Consider the following 24,742-nt stretch of genomic DNA (forward strand, 5'->3'; position numbering starts at 1 on the left):
ACTCAGCTGGGAGATTCAGCTGAGAGAATCAGTAGCTTATCAGGTCCACCATCCATCAACTGAAACCAAATTTGGTTCAGTTTCCTGTGTCAAATGTACCTGTGGTGCCTTCAAATTAGCAGATGTAAATGAACAGATTTTAAGGTTCCCCTTCCCTGGGCACAGCAGAGTGCAATACACTGATTTACATCCAGCAGGTCTTGGTGTGGGGAGTGAACCTTTCACACCTCCCTGCATCCTCCAGGTCCTGCTGATTCCAGTCTAACAAGCCAAATTACCTCAAACTCAACCAACAGAAGGAAAACAGAAGCACCAGGAAAGCAAAAATAGCAAACCAAGTATCTCTTTGTTGGGATAAAACTTCCTCGGGACTTGCTAGAAGAAGCCAAGGCTTTTCTTACACACAGAGTGGCAGGAGAAGTTGTCACCTGCACAATATGCCAGGTATTTCCCATGGTGCCCCAAGAAGGGTTTTTGCCCTGACACTTCCAGGTGAAACCACAAGATCCTGCTGAGGAAGAGATTCTGACATGCATCACTCATCAGGAGCACTTACCCTTGGTCCTGGAGGTCCTGGAGGCCCAGCTGTGCCTTCTAGTCCCCTCACCCCCTGCAAAGCCAAATCCAGTCATTTACTAATGAAAGAATTCTAAGACCTCATAAGCAGTAAGATGGTTTTTCCAAGTGCTGTTTTTAACAGGAATTTGCTAAGAATGGATAAAAGATGCATTTGCCAAACAGCAAGAAGGGTGGCACCTGCTCAAATTTGGCCAAATTTTCCCAATTCCTCCGGCTTTGTGAAAAGACCATTCACTTTTGCACTCAGTACATTGGGAGAGCTGGAGGGTTTGGGTTTTTGCTGGTACATTCACAGCAGATTTTTAGGCACCCATGCATAAAAACTCAGAGGGGTGGTATTTTACCTTGGCACCTTGAATTCCATCCCTGCCTGGAGCTCCCTGCACTCCAGGAATGCCCTGTAAAGCAGAATTGCTGGGTGAAGTGGCAACTGGTTATCATTGTCCCAGTTCATCTTGTAACAGGGGACAGAAAAAAACATGGAAAAACAAACAGTTGTTCTTTAAACAGAGCAAGGACTGTTACCCCAGCTTTAATTTCATATCTAGCTTCAAGATGGGTCTATCTTTCTTACACCAACTGACTCAGTTTCCCTTGCAAAAGTGATGACATTCCAAAGTGAAAGACATTTCCCAAGCAAACAACAGCAATAATTCTATGGCTTTTCAGTCTTGTTTTAAGTAGCTCCTGGGACAAAAGAGCAAATCTATGGGACAAGTAGAAGAAATGGTGCCTTCCATTACCTGCAGGCCAGGAATTCCAGTGTCTCCTTTCTCTCCCTTAATTCCTGGTGGTCCCTTGGATTAAAACAGGAGCACAGAGTTAGGCACGTGGCAGCACCCTTTAAGGCAAGCATCATCCTGCTGCTCCACAGCCAGCCCAGGTTGCTCCTGCTCCCTGCAGAGTTCCAGGGTAATTTGCAGCCACAGCATGTGCACAGGGGCTCTGCCATCCTAGACATGCATGCAGAAGCTACTCCCTGCCAGGCAATGATGCCCATTGGAAAGAAAAGTGCCTGAATAGGATATTCTGAGTTGGAAGGGACCCCACTGGGCTGTTTTCAATAGAAGTCCATTAGGCAGAGTCTGGACAAAAGCAGGCTTTGGGCAGAATGAGTAAGTGCAGAGCCTCATCAGCACAAAATCCTCGATTGTCATCTCTCCCTAGTGCAGCTGTTCAGCTCTTGGTAAGGATGATGTAAATACCCAGATTGAAGTATTGAAACACCAATTTCTGAGACATGTTCTAACTGCAAAGAGCAAGTGACATTAAAAAAAAAAGGCAGTGGAAGAGATCACATACCACAGGACCCTGAACTGTGATTCCTTGGGAACCTGGAGAGCCTTGTTGGCCACTGGGACCTGCTGGTCCTACTTGTCCAGGTGGGCCTGGTTCACCCTAGAATGAAAGACAAGAAAACAATCATAAGGAGAGAAAGTGGTTAGTGCCAGTTCTCCTCATGGGCTGCACTGCTGACCTGGTTCAGCATGAACCAGCTCCAGGATTCAAGATGAAGTCAGGACAGTCAGGGGACCTCTAGTAAACTCAGCTGCCTTTGCCTTTTAAGTCCAAGGTTTTAGTTCATCTCTCATGGGAGCAGACAGCAAAGCTGCAGAGGGTGCTTTGCAGAACATGATTCACTTTCCCAAGCAGTGGGTCATTCCTTTTATTCAAAGTGGTCTGGGAACAAAGGGAAATGTTCCTTAACCTGTGGCTGAGATCTGCATCCATCCTCATTCCTTCCCCACAGTCTTTCCCTTCTTGCCATGCTGCTTTCCCAGATGTCATCCCAAAGAAGGTGACCAGTGGACTGCTCTGCCCCTGCCCCATGTTGTTGATCCCTGGAGCCATGAACTCCTCCACCAGGGTTTGCTCCCATCCCCAGGACTGAGTCATTCCTCAGGGCTCCTTCTGAGGGCTCTGTGTGGTTTTTTCTCTGCCTCCCTCCACACATTGCTCTGCCCCAGGGCAGTACCAGTCTGCCTGGTCCAGAGGCCTGGCAGCCAGAGCAGGCACAGCACAAAGACTGACCATTTTCCAGCTCTGCTGCTCTCAGAGGACATTGCTGACCACATACATTGCACTAATGCAGCACAGCTGGGCTCATCACCTCTATTTCCAAAGCCCAACTGAGCATTTAATTAACAATAAGTGATCCCATCCGTCTCAGTGTGTCATTAAGGCTCTGTTTGGTCTCAGCTTGGTGCAGTGAGACAGTCCCCAGCCTAAAGAGTCCAGCTCAGACCAGGAATGAACACCCAGCTGCACTACCTGGGGTCTGCACTCCTGCCTTCCACACAGCCTGAAGCAAACCCAGCCAGGAGCAGAGTGCTGAGCACCAGGACTCACCTTGGGGCCTGGCTCCCCTCTCTCCCCCTGAGGTCCTCTCCTCCCAGGACTGCCCTGCCAGTGGGACACAAAGAACACCATCATATTTATTGCACTGTAGCCAGGAGCCTGGGGGACAGAGCTTTGTGCACCTTGCTGTGCACAATGAAAGGTGTTTTCTGCCCCACAGAGGTCACAGCAGACACAGACATGAAGAAAATTAATCAAGTCATCCAGGAAACATGGAAAAGGGGAGAAGAAAGGAACAGCCCAGCCCCTCAGTGATCAGCAGTGGGAACTCTGCACTCACCTCCAGCAGGGGGAGATGAATTTTCAACCTTTTCAACCTCCCTCCAATTCCCCCAGTGAATCCATGCTGAGACAACATCACATATGGACATGGGAACATACTTGAGAGAAAAAAGAAGGGGTGCTCACACCTACACCCCTTTGGGACTCTGGTGGGTTTCATACTGACATCCCAAGAGCAGAGGCATGTTGAGATCAGGGACAGCAACCAGCTCTGGGAGACCTGGCTCAGCACTGCCCAACTCCTGGGTGGGAAGAGGAAACCAGTCTTCTGGCATGAACTAAAATTGTGTGAATTTTTGACCACTGAAAGTTGCTATTCTTGAATCTAAAAAAATCTACTGGATTTGAACTGAGAAGCACAGCCAGGAACCTTTGGGAAAGGTGCTTTCAGAAGTGCCCAGAAACTCATTTCACAAGTCAGCTGGACCTGGTCAAAAACACTCATTAAGGACAGCAATGAATACAAGGTGGGACAGAGTTTTAAAAACAGCAAGGAGTGCTCTTGTAACTGCAGCAAATTACCAAGGGTTTAGTGGTGTGAGGATAAGGTTACGTGTCAAAACCCAATTTCCTCTAATGCTTTAAAGAGTCTCCTGCTCTTTCAGGAGTTGTCTGTGGAGATGCTTAAACCATAGGGCAATGCAAGTGGTAATTATGCACTTAGGATATTGGAGCAAACTGTGACAGTGGAGTGTGCTGTTAATTAAACTTTCACCAGAATGAGCAAGTAATTACTCTGCAATGAGGAGCTGTTCCTTGTATGAAACTGAACTCACAGCTAAAGCACAGGGCAATGCAGGAGGTGATCCAAGACCTTTGCACTAGAGAAAGGAGGCAAATTTTTTTTTTAATGGTTCTTTGCCAGGAGAAAAGCACCTGGGGTGGCTGAACTGGGGTGCTCTGGGCAGACTGTCTGTCAGGTTTCAGCTGCTTTGTGCAAATAAAATGTTTTTCCCCAACTTTGAAAATGCAAATTTTTTTGATAACTGCTTCCTACTGTTTAACTGGAATATTTTCTCCTGTGATTTAAGCCCATGATGACTCTGCTGAATCCATAATGGATATGACAGAATATTGCATTTGCCCTTTATCCCTGAGCATATTGCATATGTAATGACTGTTTTCTTCCCCCCTTCATCTCCTCAGGGTTTTCTTGCAAGTGACATTCACTGAAAAGAAAGAGAGCTCTGGGGACAGACAGGATTGCAAAGTCTCCCCCTTCTCTTTACACTGCCCACACACAGACACTTGTAAGACTTCAAATTAATATAGTAAGACTTCAAATTAACATAGTAACCAGATAGGAAGTTTTTTGCAGGGGGATCAGGTTTGGGGTGGGTTTGGTGGTTGTTGTTTTTTGGGGGGGTTTGGTTTGTTTGTTTTTTTAAATTTACAGAGTTTTAGAGCCTTCAGTCCATGAAATCTCTGCAGACACTGAGGGTGACCTGTTCCCTCTTCTAAGAGGATTAATGTGGCACCAGGAACTGCTCAGCCTGTTCCCAGCTGCAGCTGTTGCATTTCCCACTTACTGTCTCCCCATTTCATCAGTATTTGAAATCTGAAGGGCAAGAAGGACCTCAAAGCTCTCCAAGGATGAGAGGAAATGGCTTCGAGTTTCACCAGGAGAGGTTCAGATTAGATACGAAGTAAATTTCTGCACCAAAAGGGTTGTCAAGCACCAGCAAAAGCTTCTCACAAAAGGGATGGAGTCACCATGCAGGGATTTAAAAGATATATAGAGGTGGCACTTGGAGTCATTGTCAATGGTGGGCTTGGCAGTGCTGGGTCAAGGGGTGGATTCCATGACCTTAAGAATCTTTCCAACCTGAATAATTCTGTGATTCTAAAGTTTCATGGAGCCCCAGGAGCATTTTCACCGTGCCCATAATGCCCCAAACCCACAAAGCAACACCAGCCCCTGGAATATCCTGCATGAAAGGGTGAACTCACAGGGGGCCCTGGAGGTCCTGGCAAGCCTGGATGGCCAGAAGTACAAGAGCAGGCAGGAGCCAAGGCAGGGCAGGTCTCCTCATCCCTCTGAAATTAAATCAAACCGAAGGGTCATGAGCAGCTGCATAGCAAGAGCAGGAAAAATCACAAGTAACATATTCAATGTTTCAAAATTCAGTCTTTCAGCTGAAGAAAAGCAGATTTTTTTTCTACTCCACTGAGATTTTTGTGAGCAATCAAACACTTCATTTTTCTGTCAAATAACAAGTTAAGACAAAAAAAACCCCAAAACATATGAACCATCCCTGCCTGTAATGTGCAAAACATAGTGGAAGATCATTTTCTTGCTAAGTATTTATGCACTCCTTAAAGCAGCTTTCTGTGTTGAGAAGAAAAGTGAAAGGAAGAGTGGGGGATGTTGTGCCTCAGGGCTGAGATGGCAGCAAAGCTGTAGGACTGTCAGGGCTGCTGTCATGGATGAGGTCGTGACAGGAGGGACAAACACTGCACCAGGATTTGAAGTTTTCTTTGTTTTTGAAGCAAATATAGTTTTGTTTACCAAGAAATACACTGATTTAATTCCCAAAAGAAGAGGGGGAAAAATTGTTTCCCCCCTTCAGTCTGTCAAAATCATTCACAGTGTCACTTCAGTGCCATGGACTTGCTCCATCATCCCCAGTTTCATGTCAATAAGCTGTGGTCCCTCTTGTCTTACCAGTGCAGGGAGATCACAGCATCTCTCTTCCTCTGCCCCTGTGCTGCTGCACAAGATCTTCAAAGATTGCAGCTGGAACTGGGAAAAAAGAGAGTTTGATAAGAAAGTACCTCTGGCACCCACCATCCATCACCAAATCTCATGATGTTCAAGTGATAAAAATAATCTATAGTGATGATTTGCCAGAACTCTTCCATGTGATCCCAACTATAGCTGTGCCCCCAAAAAACCACAACATGCAAAATACTCCCAGATAATGAGTGTTCTTTAGGCCCTCAGGTTTCTCTCTTGCTAATCAAGCAGCTTCACACCAGCAAAGCCAAGTCTCCAGTTTACTCACAGCCCTGCAATCGCAGCAGGTTCTCAAGTAATTGGGCTTCAGCATCACCAGAATGTGAAAGAAGACTTTGATTTACTCTCCTTAGGGGCATGGAGATAAGAGCAAACGTGGCAGCAGCATTTCCCAGGACAGAGGTGATCCCCTCCCAAGAAACCCCAACCAGCCACCCTCACTGCATCCCTAACAACCAACACATCTTCCTGTTCTTATTAACAAAGGAGCACACACTGCACAAAGCCAAACAAAATAATGAGGCAGAGATTTTTTTTCTTGACACCATTTCTCATCCTTCTTGCTTTTTCTTTCACTCCATGCATTTAACAATGAGCAGGCTGTACAGCCCAGGGAGGGTGACAGGCAGCATACGGATATAGATGAACCCTGTAGATCAAGTGGCATTTAAAGATATCTTAAATTAAACGAGGTTCCATGATAACCAGTAATGAGACTCTCTGTCTTCTCAAGGGCAGCAGAGCTGTGGAAGATGTGAAACATTGCTTGGCTTGAAAGGCAATGGGAGTAGGGACAGCACAAAGCTGTTCATTACTTGGCCAGACCTGCTTAGCTAAGCTGCTAGCAGGGAAAATTTGGGAGGGATAAGGAAAGCACAGATTCCTGCCTTCTTTGCCACAGGCTTGTGATCAAATTGTTGGAGAATTTAAGAAATACATGAATACTTCTTGAACACCACTGTTCCCTGATTTGTTACACAGCAGACCCCACAGTTTACAGGTATTTCCAGTGCCCAATTTTTCCAGTCTATCCCAGACCTCTGCTTCTCTCTTTGCAGCTGGGAAGGCACATGGGACAAACTGTTTTTACTGAGCTGCTTTGAGGCAAGGGGAGTTATAAATCACCTGATGAGCTGTTTTTCAGTGGACATTCAGATCTAAAAGCAGAGCCAAGGAGTAAAACCTTCACATCAGTGGTGAATGATTTTCTCCAGCCCCAGCAGCGTATTGTGAGTGATGAACTTGCCACTGATGGTGCACATAATTAACGCTGCTGGTTTGGGGAGTAATTATGGAACAGACTGCCAGGAGAAGGCATACACGAGTGTTTTTGCCCTGAGGACTATGCACTGGGCTGTCACAGGGCAGGACACCGAGTCCACACGCTCGCTGATCCTTTCCCCTGGCAGGGAGCAGCTCCCTGCAGTGCCGTGTGATGCAGTAAGGACAAACCCGCAGGCTGGCACACACTCTTTGGGTTGGGTTTTTTTCCAAGTAGCAGCTGATAAAGAGCCTCTATACTGAAGATTATTTTCCTCTCATTTGCATGCAGATAGGCAAGTCCAAACACACTGGAGACTGAGGCACATCCAGCCACCAGCATTTTCTGACAGCACTCCATGGGGTTTGATGAGCACAACCTTCCCTTGCAGAAGCAATTCCCAAACCCTTCTGTCTGCTTCAGCATCTCAGTGCAGGAGCTGTGTTTCTCTGGTCCCCAGAGGGTGCAGCCAGCAGAAGGCACCTCTGAGACATTCTCATGCTGCTGTCCCTGACTACAGTCCCCAAACCCGGGCAGGAGGGACAAACACACTCTGCCAGCGCTGGGAAAGCTTGTTAAAATCCCAGGGATCAGCGGGATCAGGACATGGCTGTGTGTCACAGCAGTGCTGGAAGGTGGCACTGCCCTCCATCTGCCCACTCCAGCCAGACCCAAATGAGCCCCCCTGCTTGGGGACAGCACACACCACCACGACTCACCGGGGCAGACCCGCTCCTGGGTCCCCTGGTCCTTGTCACCTTTCCCAGCATGGTGAAGCCAGCGGTGGAGATGCTGCCCACGGTGTTGATGGGTTTCTCTGCTATTTTCTTGCAGTCCAGGTAGAGCTTGACCTTGAAGTGGCTCACAGCCACGTGCACCTGGGCAGCAGGTGGAAAAAGGCGTGTTGGAGCTCTGTGACGAGATGAGGGAGTCTTACAGACAGCAGTGCCTTTTGCCCAGTTCCCACACTGCTGCTGGTACTGCTGCTGTGCTTTTCATGAGTAAGTCAGGGGGGCTCAGGAAGGAGTTTTGGTATGTGCTGTGCAGCACTGCACTTGCCCTTGTTGATCCCCTGCCCTCTCCTTGGGAGAAGCCTTTCTGGACCTGTGATATTAAATACCTCAGTCTTCAGAATGAGCTGAATAACGACCCTGCCCACAGATACTGATGGAAAGTGCTTGTTGCTCATTTGGGTGCAATACCTTTGCTATGAGGACCCAGATAGCCCAAAACCTCATTCTGTTATGAGTGATAAAGTGGCTTTCTCACAAGGCTAGATTCTTTTTTGCCTTTCTTCGAGCACTAAATGGTCACCAAAATTCAAAATTCTAAAAAAAAAAAAAAATTTGTTTTTCATTTTTTTCCTGATTATTAAGACTTTAAAAACACCTCGATTATGGAGTTTCTGGGGGCAAAGGGAATTAATCAACATGTGGAAATTACATTTTGATCACAAGATAAACCTAAACTCTTTACAATTTTAAATTTCAGCATATCAAAGAGGTTTGCCAGTTCCCTGGTAATCAGGATGCAAAGCATCACTCCTCACTTTGAACAACACTCATTGCTGGCATAACAATCCCAGAGCAGAGTGAGATGGTGAGTTACATTTCTCCCTCTCTTGATAAGGACCTTATGAAAGCTCCCATAGAATATCTTCTTCACTTCCTGCTGGTCAAAGGAGACTTCCTGTAAATCAGCCTTGTAGTCATGATTGAAATAGGTCAAGGACTTCTTACTGGCTACAGGGAAAATAAGACAAATAACAGCTTAGAATTAAAAGAGAAATTGATTTCATCCACATATGCAATAGTAAATAATTAGGCTTAAACAGGGTGGAAGATTTCATATGTTATCATGAAATACTTCTAAACAATGGAAAACAATATGTAAAAACAAAAAAATAGGTTACAAGCAGAATGAAAATGAAAAAATGCCTTTTAATTGCACCAGGCAGTATTTTAAATGCAAGGTTGGCAGCAACAGCAAAGCTTCCTAAAAAGCTGCTGCTGAGTAACAAAACCATTAAAACTTTCCAAGTGAATGCCAGAGTGAGTTCTGCTGCTCCCAAAATGTAGGTAAATACCTGACTTTAACGTATTCAACAAGAAGCCTTACGGTCAAGGTTAACCCCCAGGAGAGGCTGGAAGTCCTCGTCCGTTATTTGCCACACGGCAAAGGGCTCCTTGGGGGTGTCGGGCAGGAGGCGCAGGAGGAAGCTGATGGTGTGCTCAGGGGGGATGGCAAAGAGGTGGATGTCACTGCAATGAGACAAGCCAAGGACACATCAGTGACTTAAGGGCTCATCCAGCAGGTTTCTCGGGGAGGGGGGCCTGGGTAAGCTTCACTCCTGACAGCTGATCACGATACGCCTGGAAAGAGCCTGGCCCCTGTTTGTGCATCCCTCTCAGGCTGCTGAAGTGCTGAGCAATGAGCACTCAGGGGCCTTCCCCTCATGCCTGGGGGATGCTCAGGTCAGTGCCAGTGTCAGTCCATCACTGCCAGAGCCTCCTTGGGGAATGCCAAGGCACAGCCAGAGTAGCCTTAATGCTTTCCAAAATAGAGCCCAGGGGAGGTTTACAAAACATCCCTGCCAGGTTCCAGAACAGTCCCCAAGGTCTCCTTTTCAAGAAGGAGGAATGGGTGCTGTAAATCATGGGGTAACTCTTTAAACTTTGCAGAAAACTTTTGGGTTAGGCACATGTTTTAGTGATGGGCCTTAGGTTAAGGGTTGGACTCTATGACCTTAGAGGTTTTTTTCAACCTTAATGATTCTATTGTCTAAATCTTTGTAAATACCCTTTAGGGATAAGCATTGAGCCCACAGAAAAGCCCCCTCTGGATCCCCACATCCCAGCTGCAGGATTTAGGCTCAGCAGCAGTGAGAGGATACAAGGCAATTGAAGAAGGTCAAATTGGTTATGTCTGAAACATGTCTGTAATCTGAAACAGGACACATTTGCATGGGCATATATACAACTCATTAACCATCTTTGCAGCACTGAATCATAAATAATCCAAGGTTTTTCTTTCTTTCTCAGTTTCTGAAGGAGTAATGTCCTTGGAAAGACATCTGTAACAGCTGAACAAAAGGATTTGCCCATCATTTTCTGAGAATTCAGACCAAAGAGTTCTCTGAATCTCCCTCACTATGTTTACTCTAAGAAGCTTTGCTTCTTTAACTAAGATTAAGCAGATCCAGTGCCTCAGTAATTAGACTTGAAACAAAGTAGCAATGAATGTCAGGAGTCAGATCACTCCTGATTCATAATCATAAGAAATGAATGAGGTCATGGGAGCTGCCTGGATCCTGAGGAGACACTTCATACACAATGAAATGGGGTCAAGTTACAACCCAGAGTCAGTGGTTATTCCCTTTCATCAATACAGCCCAAACTGCAGAGAGCAGCTAGAAGAGTAATATTGTCTAAAGCAAAGATCTGTCTCCAAACCAGAGACTGAAAATGAAAACGTGACCTCAAACTGCCATCACTGAAGCGTAGGTGGAGATGGACAGAATGTCTAGAGAATGGTGCAGTGCCCATACATGACATGATCCTGATGTCCATCACAGCAACTAACACTGCTGCAAAAAGTGATTTTGTAGAAGTGAAAATCATCACTGTGAAAATGTTTGGTTACACAAAAGATATAATATTTACTATTGTGTCCCCTTAACTTCTGTGTGACATGTTCCAGCTCAACTCGAGGAAAGTCAGAGGTTTATTTATAAATACATTAATTAAAAAACCTCTGACATTCTTTTCAGTCTGCCAGTGGTTTGATTTAGCTCATCATCTTTATCTTTTGAAGTTGCCAGTGGGGCTGCATCCTTCCTCCCTAGATCAGTGACCTTCCTTTCCTGCAAATGTGCATGCATGAGACTGAGCATGAAGATGAGACCAGTCACAGCTCTGCTCCCACCTGGTCTTCTGGGTGAGCTGAATGTCCCTGAACAGGGTGAAGGTACGGGAACCACTGAACACGAAGGGCTCCATGGCTACACCTTTAATGGAGGAATATTCCTTCTCTACTAGGCCAAAAACTTCCATCATGTCAAATCCTGGAAGAGACCAAGAAACACAGAGAAATCAGACAAGAGTGGAGAAGTGTGCCTGAAAACCAGGCAGAATTAGCATGGAGAAGGCAATAGCTGTAAATCCCTGGACCCATGACAGCAGCAAGACTGTCCAAACTCGAGTGTACCCCACAAGCTGTTATGGCACAGACAGGAGAAATGGAAACTTGCTGCCATAGCAAAATCCATAGAGCCTGGATGCAGAGAGCTCCTCTGGCATCTATTCCTCCTCCAGAGGATACAAAGGTGATTCTGGGGACAAACTGAGTGTTTGACAGACTGAGGAGCCTCTCTGAGCGAGGAATTGAAATCCTCTTGACATTCAATTGCTGTTTGAAGCTTCACCTCCTTAAGGCCGGTGAAAATCCTGGCATTAAGCACTAACAGCCAAGAGCAGGAGCTGCTGGAGCAGCAGGGAATACCAACTGAGGTACTGCAGAACATTCTTCTGCCTGATAAAGGATATTTTCCAGTTTTGGTTCTCACATTTCTCCCCTTTTCCTTGAGACTTTGCCCTCACCCTCCCCACCCATCTCTTGTGTATGTCCCCAAAGCCCAGACAGTGTTTTCAGTCAGAGCCCAACACCAGCAAGGCTTGACTTGCTACTGTACCTCGTACGGAGCCCTCGGGAGAGGTGATGGTGGGGCAGGCTGTGAGAACAAAATAACAGGGAAAAACTGTTAGAGGCAAAAGAGACAGCAGGGGATTATGGAAGCAAAGTGAACACAGTTCCTCCAGGCAAAGCAAAGGAAAAACACAGAAAAACTTAGAATGTTCTGCAGCTTAAATCACAGCCCGGACTTTAACCTTGTTTATATATATATTTATGGAGAAAGAGAGGATTTATGTTTATGCAAACATAAAAGTTGTTTCTTGGCTTTCCCATCACAAAAATAAAAATACTGTCTTTCATCATCAAACATCTTCATGATCACTTTCTTTTGACTAACTCACCTGGCACCTTATGATATGAAATACAAGGAAGCATCATGTTTGGCAAGTTTCCCTTTAAAAACAGACATCAAAGCACTTTATCCTTTTTTAACAGTGCCTCAGTGGTGTTGTAAAAGAAAGATATCTGCAGTTCCAAATTTTGTACCTGAAACTCAAAACACACAAAACAAAACTATCTCCACTCAGGAGTTTGGCTTTTGAATTCTTCAGGAAAATACAAAGAGTTTTGGCAAAGTTTTGCAGTTTATCTTTCAGAAAGTCCCTTGATGACTCCCCTGAGATGTCACAGGACAGAAAGAAAAACCAGAGGAGCAGAGACTGGGATGTGAAGCTGGAACAGGAGGCACCAGGGTTATGAACATCCTCTGTTTGAAAGGCTCAGGTAAGTGGGTGCTTTAGAAAACAACTCATGAATGCTACTTTCAATTATCTGCTGCCCTGTAAGTGCCAGGCCATGGATGCCAGATGGAGCTGGGACAAAGGGAATGCTTGACGCAAAATGAGAAATGTCCCTGAAAATCAAGGACACTTGACAAGATTGGCTGTTTCTCAGATGGTTTTCTAGGTCATCAGTATAATAGAATCTAGGAGACCATAATATTGAAGCTTTGTTATAGCCTTGCCATTCTTGCATCAATGCCATTTTGTACCTCAGCAGAAAATCAGGCCTTTCAATTTTTCATACCTAACTTTTGCAAAATGTGTAAAGAATTTGAAGGGGGTGACTTACCCTTCCCAAGAGATCTGAGATTCCTTACTCTATAGGAGTTTCAATACCATTCTTCACGATAAAGAAAGGGCACCCAAAACTATGATGAGGGCATTGTGACTGTTGAAGCCAAGATTTAAACCACAAAGATTTGCAAGTTGCCATGACCTCCACTGTTCAACCCACTGCTTAGTTTTATACATACACACCATAATTCTTGTAGAACTGGGTCTAAAACTATTGAATGGATCTACAGAATTCAGTTCCAAAACTTGAGCCTCAAAACCATCTCTTTGAGCTTAACCAGCCCCTGGTTGTGGAGCAATGTCCTGCATTCCAGATAACCTGACTTACATCTGCTGCTTACACACTGCTCTTTCCCTGCCCTTGAACAGGGATGGGCCTCCCACAGCTTCTCCAAGCAACCTGTGCCAGTGCCTCATCACCCTCACTGCAAAGAATTCCTTCTTAATATCTGATCTACACCTGCCCTTTTAAAAGTCCCTCTACAGCCTCCTTGGAACTGAGGAATGGTGAATTAAAAACCAAAAATTAAATACCCCCAAAGTCGTATAAGCAGGCTATAAACTTGCCCGTTTTCCAGGTATCTGATTTTCTTGCTTGGAAGTCAGTGAGCTCATTCTGACCCTGCCCAGGCCCCAGGGTCCCTCTACTGACATCCCTGGCAACTTTCACCTCCTTCCCAGGCTGGAGGCACTGGGATTGCTCACACTCTTTGATCTGGCAATGCTCAGCTTAGGTGAAGTATCTCAGAGTCAGGGCAGGGATCCCTTACACTGGCAGTTTTGCTTCTACTTTGAAGATTTTTCCCTAGACTTTCCAGCCTAGGATTCCTGCTCTCTTGTTATTCTCTTTGTTGTTTGTTTTTCTCTCCAAATCCCAGCCCAATGCAGTTATTCACTGTACACTAAAAATTCACTTCAGCAACATCAGACCCTTTCTCTCAATAATTTGGTTACATGTCAATATTGGAGTCTTTTTACTGCACATCCAACTGTTTTCCCAGCATTGTTACATATCGTCTCCCCTTCTTCAAAAAAAATTCTTTGTAAAACACACAGAGTTTAATATTTCTTCTCTTGTCTTTTCAACTTTCATAGCCAAGCAGCTATATTAAATTCTACAAGGTGACTCATCAGCCTTATGGGAGGATTGTTTTCTGCTTGAAAGTTCACAGGACTTTTCCACTGTGATCTGAACACCTCAATAAACCATTTGAAAACTTCATCTGATATGTTCTTTGTTGGTGAAAAACTAACATTGTTTTTTCCTCTAAGCTTCTTTGTTCTTCAGTCTTAACTTCCCTCAATAAATCTGAAAACTGAAATTTTCTTTGGATAATAGTTTCAAGTAGTCAAGAAAAGAAAGCATTAACACAATATCTGTATTCACTTTTTACTACATTTTTATAACCCTGTTAATTCAACATTGCTTTCTAATCTATTTCATAGTTTGCTTTATATCAGCTATGAGAACATATGCTAATTAAATTTAATAAGGGACTTTACAGGGAACTTTAATTTGAAACACATCATCCTTTTCTTCACTCCACTTTGGTCAAGTTGTGCAGAGATCCTAAAAATACTGTCAGTCTCTTTATTAAATGAGTGTGATTTTTAGAAGTTCTGTGGTTTCTAATTGTCCTTGGACAGTCCCCAAGGGTGTCTGTCAATAACTAAGTGACAGATCTGTTCCTGCTGCTGTGCAGAGCCCGTTGTGCCATTTGCTACTGAATTAAAAGCAACAACAACAACAACAAAGAGGAACTTTACATTTACCCTCTGGCTTAGGTGGAACAAATCCTCGTATCGAAGGGAATTTAGAGAACACTGGAGCTGAAAGAGAAAACAATCATAGAATCATAAAGGTTGGAAAAGACCTCCAAGATCCAACTTTTGGCCAAATTCCACCATGTCCCCTCCACTGTATGGCAAAGTGCCAGATCTACTCACTTTTTGAGCACTTCCAGGTATGGTGACCCCACCTCTTCCCCAGGAAGCATGTTCTGATGCTTAACCACTCCTTCAGTGAGGCAATTTTCCCTAATATCCAACCTGAATGCCCCCTGGCACAACTTGATGCCATGCATGAACTCTGTTATTCAGGACCACAATGCCTGGCTCGAGACCTGGCATGCCTTTATCCCTTCCCACTCCTCCTGGAACTGTCAATAATGCACAGGAGGAAGAAATTGGGGCAGGATTTTCACTTTTCAAGGTGAGGAGTCTATCCTGCTGAGCAGAAGCCTGGCCTCAGGCAGAGCCCAGTGCAGGTAAGGCATTGCTGCCCTGCCAGAGCCTGACTCAAGGCTGGTGTCTGGAGGACTATGGAGAGATGCAGCTCTGACTCACCTGTCCGTCCTGTCGTGGATGTGCTCTCACTCTCTCCCGTGTAGTGGATGGCAGAAATGGTCACTTTGTAGGCTCTGTCAGGCAGCAGTGGCTGCAGAGTCACACTGCTGCTTTTGCCAGAAGCCATGATCTAAAAGGGGATGAAAAAAAGAGCCAAATGCTTGGGCAGGATTCCCATTCTAGCTCTTATTCACACTTCGAAATTAGATATGGGAGTTCTAGTGTGAAGTTCTGGGATGAGGGGTGGTATCCCTGCCCCATTCAGCCAAGGAAGCCTCTTGCTGTTGGACTAGTCATGTCCAGGGAAAAGCATTCACCTCTGTGAAGACCCCAATATTCCCCATGGAAATGAAGAGGAAGTGCCTTGTAACAGGGTAACCAAGTCTGCATTTTAAGTAGAAAATCTGTGTTTTAAAAGGATGATGTTTAACCTCCCTAAGCCAGAGGGGCAGTAGGTTTATCTTCCACCCCTCTGCCTCCAAGAATTTCCCACCCCAGTTCAGGGAGTGGAGATGCTTTGATGACATAAGTGTATTAATTACAAAAAAGCCTTGGAGAAGTGTTTACAAAGCAACACACCAGCAAGAAGGAATTTAGTTTTGTAGTCCTGCAAACCAGATATCCTTATGGCAAACCTGACTGGAGTGAGCAGAGCTCCCCTGGGCATGACATCCCCACGTCCCTCTGGTCCAGTGACCGTCACTGACAAAGGATCTGGAGATTTACCGTTTGCTGGGCACCAGCATCAGAAACAGGGCTGTAGGTGAGTTTGTAGTGCTGTACACGCCCATCAGGGGGGGTCCAGTGCACCTGAAGGCTTGTGGGGGTCTCAGAGTCGATGAAGAGGTTGGTGGGTGGGCTCCGGGAATCTGCAACAAGGATTAAACGTGAACAGCAGAAAAGGCAGGGAGTGATGCCCATAAATGGGACCAGCAGCTTCCAGGCCCATTTCTGAACACTTCAGTGCTCTGTGTGCAGGTAACCAACACTCAGGGCAGAAACAGCAGCCTTGGGGACCAAGCAAGAGAGAAAACAGATGCTGGAGGGATGAGGATTCCCTAAGTGCAACACACCACGACTCAAGCATTCAGCAATTCAAAGCCTAGGACATGGGAAAATTTCTTGGAACTGGGAAACCGTCAAGCAGCACAAGGCAAAGAGATCCTTTGTATACAACACAGACAAACAGACCAAAGCATATCCTTCATAAAGATCCAAACTGGGACTGAATTTCATTAAGGATCTAGAGACATACTGGACAAACAGCTTTATTGCCAATTAAACCTGGATCACATGTCAAAATTAATCCATCATAGTTTCTAATACTGTCCATTTTCCCCCTTCTGTTTTAAAATTACTCTAAAAAGAACCCAGAGCAACCAGCACACCATAATTTTTGTCTAGTACTTCTGACACCAACACCCACAGCCTTGAGAAGGGGGTCACATGCAGTGCCCAAGGTGCTTCCACTTCTCTGGCCCTCTCCTGTGACGTATGGATGGATCCAAATAGGTGATGGACTGAGCACAGTCAGACAGAAAAGGCTTTGCCAAAAACTAAAACTGAGCAATTCTTAATTATGTAAATGTATTTCTTTCCCTGGGCTCCTGCTGTGCAGCAAACTGGACCTGAGGACAGAGGCTGTTATGCTGGAGTGACTTCTCTGAGCAGAGACAGAGTTAGTAAAGGAAAGGCAGAGGGGGCTAAACCAGTTCAAACAGGGGGCTCGACAGCATGGGGTCATCTGCTCCTGGGGCTTGATCCCAAGCAGTGCCTGGCTGTGCAGAAAGGCACATGTCTGGCCTTGAACCCATGCTGGTGTGAAGACACAGAAGTCTTGGACACAGAAAAGGAAGAATTCCTTTAGAAGAAGCTAAAAATGATGGATGAGTCCTAAAGACAGTCAAGGACACACACCCAGGCAATGAGATTTCTATTCTGCAGTTTTACCTGTAAGGATCTTCTGCAAAGTCTGGGGTGACCTTAGAGGACAGGTTAAGTGAGGATTATTTGCATCTTCATTGATTCTCCTTCCCTTTTCTGTATAAAATGAGCTTACTTTTACTGAGGCTGACCCAAGACTGCAGCAGCTGAATCAGGCTGGAGGCAGTTGCTGTGCATTCCCTCAAGGTAGAGCAGAGAAGAAAATAAGTGTGGGAGGCATAGTCACTTCAGCAGCTCTATTATTAGTCAGTGCTGTGTGTCTGCATCTTTGCTGCCTGCACTGGCTATTTACTTCAGCTGAGGTAAGTGAAGACTCTGCTTAAGTGAACTTCGAAGGGAAAGTTCGGGAAAGTCTTCTGAGTCCACTTTACTCTGGAAAGCCCTCAGGCCTGACAAAATTTGATGGCATGGATGTGACAGCCAAGGGAAAGGTCACCTCCTGAAGCTGCCCAGGAGGATAGAAGCCTCTCTGACACAGAGGATACCATCTGTGTCTTCGATAACCTCTTGAACCTCTGCTCCTTCCCAGGAGGAATCCCAGCCTGCCTCAGGTCTAACCAGCATCACAGGCACATATTCAAATGAGAAGAAAACACTGGACTCCACTCCATCAAAATGCTCATCTACAATGACTATTATATATATTCAATATAAGCCATGGGGGTTTTTCTCCCTCACTACCATGGGTTGAAGCTTCAACCCCACTTTTCAATCCATTTTATTTGCCCTGCATGCTCTGCTACAAGAACTCACTGAGGAGTGGAATAAGGAACTTGAAGACATTTACCAGTTCCCAGCTGGAGATGCTGCTGGCACACCTTAGCTGGAGGAACAGGGCACATAACTTGGTAATTACACTTCTGTGCAAAGTCAGCCAGAGTGGCTCAGCCCAGCTTAAGCAGCAGTTCCCATGCAAACTGCTCTCTCCTTGCCCTTCAGGACTGCTTTATTTTGCTCAAGCTCCTTTTCCTCAGCCTGGATGAAAGAACTCTCCCTCAGTACAAAGGATGGTCCCTGTCTGCCTCTCAGCAGGACCAAAGCCCACCCCTTCCAGCATTTTCCAAGGATCACCACTCAGCAACACCTCCATGTCCCAGCAGATTCCTCTCCCAGAAAGCATCATCTGCACACCCACATGCTTGCATGGAAGGTTTGTGTTGGTTTTGAGTACCACTAATGTTGTTTATTAGTATGACAAGTGATCACTGTGTAAAGTCTTTGGTCAAGGATAAGGACTTTGTTACACTTGACAAGTTATACAACAGACTGAAAGGAGAGCTCTTAACCCAAATGAGAATTCAGTCTAAATATAACAGAGAGACAAGAAGAAACATCAAACCCGTGGATAATCACATGGTAACAATTTTGTTGTCCATGGGAAATACATCAGTGCTTTTGTTCCTGCTCTGCCTCTTGAAAAGTCTGCAGTGAAAGGTTTGCTAACTGGGTTACTCAAAAATAATCCTAAACTTTTTTTCCACCCCCTAGTCAAAACTAAGAATTGAAAAAATCCTCCATGCACATTGTGACAACTAAAGCACTCCCTTTGGCACCAGGGTTTCGCTTGGGTTTCAGACTCACACAGGAGTGAGACAATGGCAGAGAGGGATCAGCCCCATGGAAGGAGGGAGGGGATCCCAGCCCTCCCTCTCTGGCACAGCAGCAGGGAAAGGAAGGGTGTCCTCCTCCTAGAAGGACACCCAGACCACCTGGCACTGGTGGTGGGAATCAAATTAAGGTATCTCAGTTTTTTATGTTGTAATGATCTCACTCCATGTAAATAGTTAAATATTCAAAAAACAAACAAAAAGAACTATTTAGAGAGACATGACATGAGCCTTTCCAGCTACACCTTAACTCCAAAACAATTTTTTACTTTCCCTTGCTCTCTCTAAATATTAAATTACACAATTACAACTTAAACACTAAGTGCTGAGCAAGATGAGAAGACAAGAAGGATCCTGCCCCACATCACTTTCTCCAAATTTTGTTTGTTTTCCTGCTAAATCCATTCTGAGTTCATAAAGTGACACATCTCAAACCATAACTTTGAAACAACCTTTCTTGCTACCAGAAAGATGAGAAACCTCCTCTTAATCCTTCCAAATGACACATCACAGTGATGAATGTTGGTGGTTTTCATAAGAGGATGACGTTTCTGTGAGGGATTGGTGTCTGCAGGGCCCCCTAAGCACAAACCATTTGGTCTCAGAGTGGGTGTTTCAGGTGGGACAATGGGGATTGGTGGTCCTGAATAAAATGGACTTGGTGTTCTCACCTCACCCCCAGGGGAGGAACACGGTTCCATTTCACAAAACCAGCACGCAAAGAGCATTGCTCTGACCTGGCATTTTTTTTCCTTCACCTTCAAAGAAGAAAGTATTCCCAGGAGGATGAAGGACAGAGAGAGGATCTTGTGTTACCAGTGCTTCCTGCTGAGTTTCACTTCAGTCACTGCCCTTAAACTTCAGCATTTCTTGGAAATTCTACTGAGACATTTTGAAGAAAAACTTTGTGACTTGACCTATTCCTACATAAAGAGAAGTTACCAAGAAAGCAAGAGAAAAGCAATGATGAAAGCAAGAGTGGTTCTCAGCCTCCTCTAACATGTACTTTTGGTTTGGTTCAGCACAGCCTGATCAGTGCCATTCACCAGGTTGCAGCCCAAAGCCTGCCATTCTGAGGAGAACCAGAGAGCTTTAATTGATGTTTCAGTCCCCAGAATTTCATTTTATAGTAAAAATTAAGAGGAGGAGACTCAAAAAGCAAACCAAGGGGTTTGGGCTTCCAGGTAGCATAATGAGTTATGCTGTAGCTGAATGAGTTACTATTCACCAGCTCTGACATGCAGATTGACACTGTGGATATCCTGACCACTCACCACAGTACAAAGTGGTATCTTCTGCTTGAAACAGTGAAGATTTGAAGAATAATCACATCCCAGAATTTCTCAGAGTCCTGCATAGTGCCACATCTTCCCATACATCCTTTGCACAAGGCTTCTGCAATGTTCTGCCACCCCCAAGTTTCCTCTGAACTGCCCAAGACCAGCACTGGAAACCACCAGCCACCCCTTCTCCTGTGCCACTTCTCTGTGGGCACTTCTTACTTCAAACATTAAAAAAAGCTTTACCATCAAAAACATTGATTTCACGTGCAAATATTGGCTGGGAGAAGTGTGGCAGTGCCCTGGCTGCTCATGCAAACCAAGCAGCAGCACCCAGGCCCTGAGCCCCCTGCCCAGTGCACACCTGGTTTCTTGGAGCAGCTTGGCTTTCTTCATGCAGAAGGCAAAGCCTGACATCCCCAAGGCATCCCTGCTCCTGGACAAGGACAGCAGCTGACAAGCAGAAACCAAATTACTTTCCCCTGTCCCACTGGAGTGCCAACAACAGCAAGGACTGGCTTGTTCCAATGTGCCTAGAAGGGCATCATCATGTGTCATGTGCAGTGGGAGCTCTGCTGGCATTTCATAACTCATGGCTTAAAACAGTAAATAATTTTTTGAACCCTCTAAACAGCTTTAATTGTCCATTTATCATTATATGCCTATAGGATGCTTGGTTTTTGTTTTTTTTTCTTTGTCAGTATGTAGTTCCGAGGTTCTTGTCTGAGGTAGATTTCTATAAACAAATGTTATTACTATTTATTATTAATAAAACTTGAGCTTCCTATTCCAAGACTGCCATTTACTTTGAGCTTTATCAGTTGAACACCAGCCTAAATGAGTTTTTTCTGCAAAGGAGGTTGAGAGCTGAGAGATGGAGGGGGACTGCTGTTGTTGAATGGATTGCATTCCATTCACTGCCAACTAAGCCCTTTTACACACATATTAATTATAAGCACCTCTGGGAGTGCCACTTTGTAACCTCCTATCCTGCCTATACAAAGCCAGATTTAGATAATGCTTCCAGGGCAGAGTCTGCCTCCAGGATTGTCTCCCATTTTTCTAAGTGTCCTCAGATGAAGCAGTGACACAGCTGAAGAAATCCTCACACTCCTTAACAAGCTACTAACAGGAAACATTCATTAGGCAGCACAGTGACACGTTCAGCTGAACACCCTGCAGAAAGCCAATTCATTGGCATCAATACACTGCACAGAAGCAGAGGGAGGGCAGCAATGTGTTCTGCATCAAACACATGCAAGGGGGTCAGTTGCCTCTCAAATGCACCAGGCTGATGTGTTTGCCCAGCCTATTTTTGTCAGGACAAATTGGGAACACTTGGGGACAAAAGGCTAAATATCTGTAGCCTCTTTTAGACATTCACGTTTGGGTTTTCAGAACTGGAGATGACCAGGTCTGAGTTGCTGGTCTGTGATGAGTTCTGAGGCATTCCATGGCCTGTTTGTTATCCTTGGGCTGTGGATACCAAGCACTGATCACTTACTGGTTCTGTGATGAACAGAAACTGTGTCACTTCGAGCACCATCTTTGTAATAGGCCCAGATGGATATTTTGTAGTCAGTGTTCTTCTGCAGATCTGGCAGGACAGCTGTTGCCACATTTCCAGCAATGGAGAGCTGCAGCAGGGGAAGAAATGAGTCAGTCACATTCCCAGACATCCCCAAACTGCTTCATGCCCTCCAAGTGTCTGGCTCAGAGGTTGCACAAAAGAGTTAGCACTGGGCTTTGGGGGCAAAGTCTATTGTTTAGGGTTGCACATATCTAAGCAAAGACAAAATTCCAATCCTGATTAATGCAGAGTAGATGCTCATGTACTGCAGCCCAGTTATACTGAGGATCTCCTTCAGTAGCACAACACAGTGCTCTGACACAAGGCAGCGAGCCTGCCTGGAGCACCAAATCCCTTTGCTGAGTTTCAGCTTTTAGGAGAGCTGGGGACAGAACCCCCAGTGCACCTCATTCCAGCCCAAATGTGAAGCATTGCAGGAGAGACTTGTGTATTTAAGCCACTATTTGAACTGCTGTTTGACTTCATGTTGAAAATATGGATTTAAGATAGAAGAGGTCACTTGGTCCATCCCTGCCCCTCCTGCCCCAGCTCTGTCTCCGGTCATTCTCTTCTGTGTGCTCCTCACTTGGACCTCATCCTTCCTGAGGAGCAGTATCCAGAATGTATCAGTGCTTACTAGCTCTGAGGAGAGCAGAAGTAGCTTCACCTGTCTTAGAGGCAATACCTCTAGCTATAAATACTTGAGTATTGTCTTTTTCTTGTCCACAACAACTTGACATTGTGGGCTGGTGATTCTCTGCAACCCCAGATCTTTTTCTACTGAATTGCTTCTTAGCTATTTGTTCTACATCCTGTATACCTGTAGTTAATTATTCCTGCCTAAGCTTAATACTTTCTGCTTGTCCCTATTAAATTTCATCCTTGAGGTTTTCCAGAACCCTTCTACAATCTTCCCAGAGCCTGTGGGTCTCTGCCCTGCTGTGCCTCCTGCTTCCAGCTCTCAAGGTGACTGCTCCACTGAAAGCCAGACCCTGCTGAATTGTTCAATTGTTTGAGAGCATTTACCTGAGTTTTACACCACCCTATGCTGCTCTTGCAGGTGAGTTCAGAGCCAGCAACCCGACAGAAAGCCAAACCAGCCCCCCCAGAGCTGTGTGTGGGTCCATACCTCCTGAGGCTTCTCTCCACTCACTGTGCTCCACTTGATCTGGTAGACAACCACATCAGAGGCAGCGACAGCTTCCCACTGCAGTCGGAGGCTGTTTCCAGAGAGCTCAGTAACCTTCAGAGCACGCAGAGGGGGGACCTTTACTGAGGGATGCACAAGGAAAAGGAGCTGAGCTGTGGGCACTGACAGTGCCTACTTGGAGCCAAGGTGGGGAGCAGATGGCTGGGGAGCAAAACATCAACTAAGCAGATGTCTGAGACCAGCCTGTCTGTCACTTCTTCAGACCCATATGACAACAGTCATTGGGACAGAGAGGGGTAAATTATTTTTAAAGCTCTAATTAAGAGCGATTATCTTGTTTATGCAGAGGACACATATCACATCAGTTTTGCGAAGAGAAGGCTGGGAGGGCTCTCAAGGACACAGAGGTGAGTGATACATCATGCTTTTCTTCATTTGCTGCTTTTGTTTATTCCTGCCACCTCATTTTGAGCATAACACACTTGGACATATTCCACACACAAAGAACAGCAGCCATCTGTGCTTTGTGCAAGGGCTTTGGCCATGAGTGGCTGGGACCAGTCTTCGAAACATCCCCACCAAACACACACAAAGCAACTTTGTCACCTGTTAATTGGACCAAAAGTATTACCATTTCCTACTTACAGGTGGTAACATTCCCAGTAATTGGAAAGGAATCTCCTTCATCATATGTAGATCTGACACTGATGAAGTACTGGGTGAGGGAGGACAAAGGTCTCAGGACAGTGGATGTTGCAGTGCCAGGAACTTCCACCTGCAGTGGAGGAGTTGTATGAGCATTGCATGAGACAGGCTGAGAGAGATGGGGTTGTTCAGAAGAGGAGAGACATTATTGCAGCCTCTCAGTATTTAAAGGGAGTTTATAAAAAAGATAAGGAACCAAATTCTGAGCAGGGCCTCTTTGGATAGGACAAGGGGTCATAGTTTTAGACTAAAAGAGGGTAGATTCAGACTAAATATAAGGAAGAAATTTTTTTACAAGGGTGGTAAAACCCTAGCACAGTTATTCAGAGAGGTAGTGGATGCTCCATCCCTGGAAACATTCATGGCCAAATTGGACAGGAACGTGAGCAACCTGATTTAGTGGAAGATGTCCCTGCTCAACGCAGGGGAATTGGACTAGAGGATGTCCCTTCCATTCCAAACCACTCTATGATTCTATGATTTGGAGAGGAGCACAGGTACAGCTGCAGAGAGGTCAGCACGTGGGTGGTAACTGCATCAAAAGTGCCATTTTAGTATTTCAGAGTTAAAACACTCCCAGCAGACAAGCACTCCCTGAACCATGGAAGGAGAACAAGACCTTATCTGACCTCCTAAGTTTCTTTTCCTCCCAGCCCTCAAGGACTCACCTCTCCAGCGTTGCCCCCTCTGCTGGAAACATAGGTGACGTGGTGAGCCCTCACTGCTGGAGACGCAGCTTCCCAGCTGACCCGAACAGACGCGTGGCTGAGTTCGGAGAAGCTCAAGTATCTGGGAGGGCTCAAGGCCACTGCAACAACAGTTACTGACAGCACTCTGAGGACTCGCAGGCTGCACAATGGCAATGCCACTGTTTGCCTCCTACTGCTCTTAGATGATGCCACCTTGAACTAAGAGGCTTGTTTACCATGCAGAAAACTAAGCATTTTATGTCACTACCACACATGCATTTGGGAGCTTGTGAAAGGCTACCTGGGCTTTAGGTGAAGAAACAGACAAATAATTCCCTTTTTCTCTGCAGACTAAAGAGACCTCAGGGAACAACTCTTTCAGGAGCCCTTTACCAGGGGAAAATCACGCCTTTTTCACAGCTCACCATGTAATTACAGATCCCCCCTGGGAGTAATATTCGTTTAA

The 24,742-nt window shown here is 45.5% G+C and overlaps 1 protein-coding gene across 1 annotated transcript in view; it reads right to left on the minus strand.

Moving 5' to 3' along the window:
- The window catches only part of COL20A1 (collagen type XX alpha 1 chain), a 50,453-nt gene that overhangs the window by 6,878 nt on the left and 18,833 nt on the right, over window positions 1-24,742 (minus strand). The window contains exons 15-33 of the mRNA XM_071572747.1: window positions 24,256-24,395; window positions 23,528-23,657; window positions 22,862-23,004; window positions 21,667-21,799; window positions 16,058-16,200; window positions 15,332-15,461; window positions 14,759-14,815; window positions 11,908-11,946; window positions 11,142-11,280; window positions 9,336-9,478; window positions 8,850-8,959; window positions 7,937-8,095; window positions 5,885-5,962; window positions 5,170-5,256; window positions 2,929-2,982; window positions 1,882-1,977; window positions 1,323-1,376; window positions 924-977; window positions 557-610 (exon numbers count right to left, since the gene is read on the minus strand). Coding sequence (XP_071428848.1) covers window positions 557-610; window positions 924-977; window positions 1,323-1,376; window positions 1,882-1,977; window positions 2,929-2,982; window positions 5,170-5,256; window positions 5,885-5,962; window positions 7,937-8,095; window positions 8,850-8,959; window positions 9,336-9,478; window positions 11,142-11,280; window positions 11,908-11,946; window positions 14,759-14,815; window positions 15,332-15,461; window positions 16,058-16,200; window positions 21,667-21,799; window positions 22,862-23,004; window positions 23,528-23,657; window positions 24,256-24,395 — 1,943 coding nt within the window. The remainder of the gene's footprint in view (window positions 1-556; window positions 611-923; window positions 978-1,322; window positions 1,377-1,881; window positions 1,978-2,928; window positions 2,983-5,169; window positions 5,257-5,884; window positions 5,963-7,936; window positions 8,096-8,849; window positions 8,960-9,335; window positions 9,479-11,141; window positions 11,281-11,907; window positions 11,947-14,758; window positions 14,816-15,331; window positions 15,462-16,057; window positions 16,201-21,666; window positions 21,800-22,861; window positions 23,005-23,527; window positions 23,658-24,255; window positions 24,396-24,742) is intronic.

This window comes from Pithys albifrons, chromosome 18, assembly GCF_047495875.1.
Source record: "Pithys albifrons albifrons isolate INPA30051 chromosome 18, PitAlb_v1, whole genome shotgun sequence".
Lineage (NCBI taxonomy): Eukaryota > Metazoa > Chordata > Aves > Passeriformes > Thamnophilidae > Pithys > Pithys albifrons.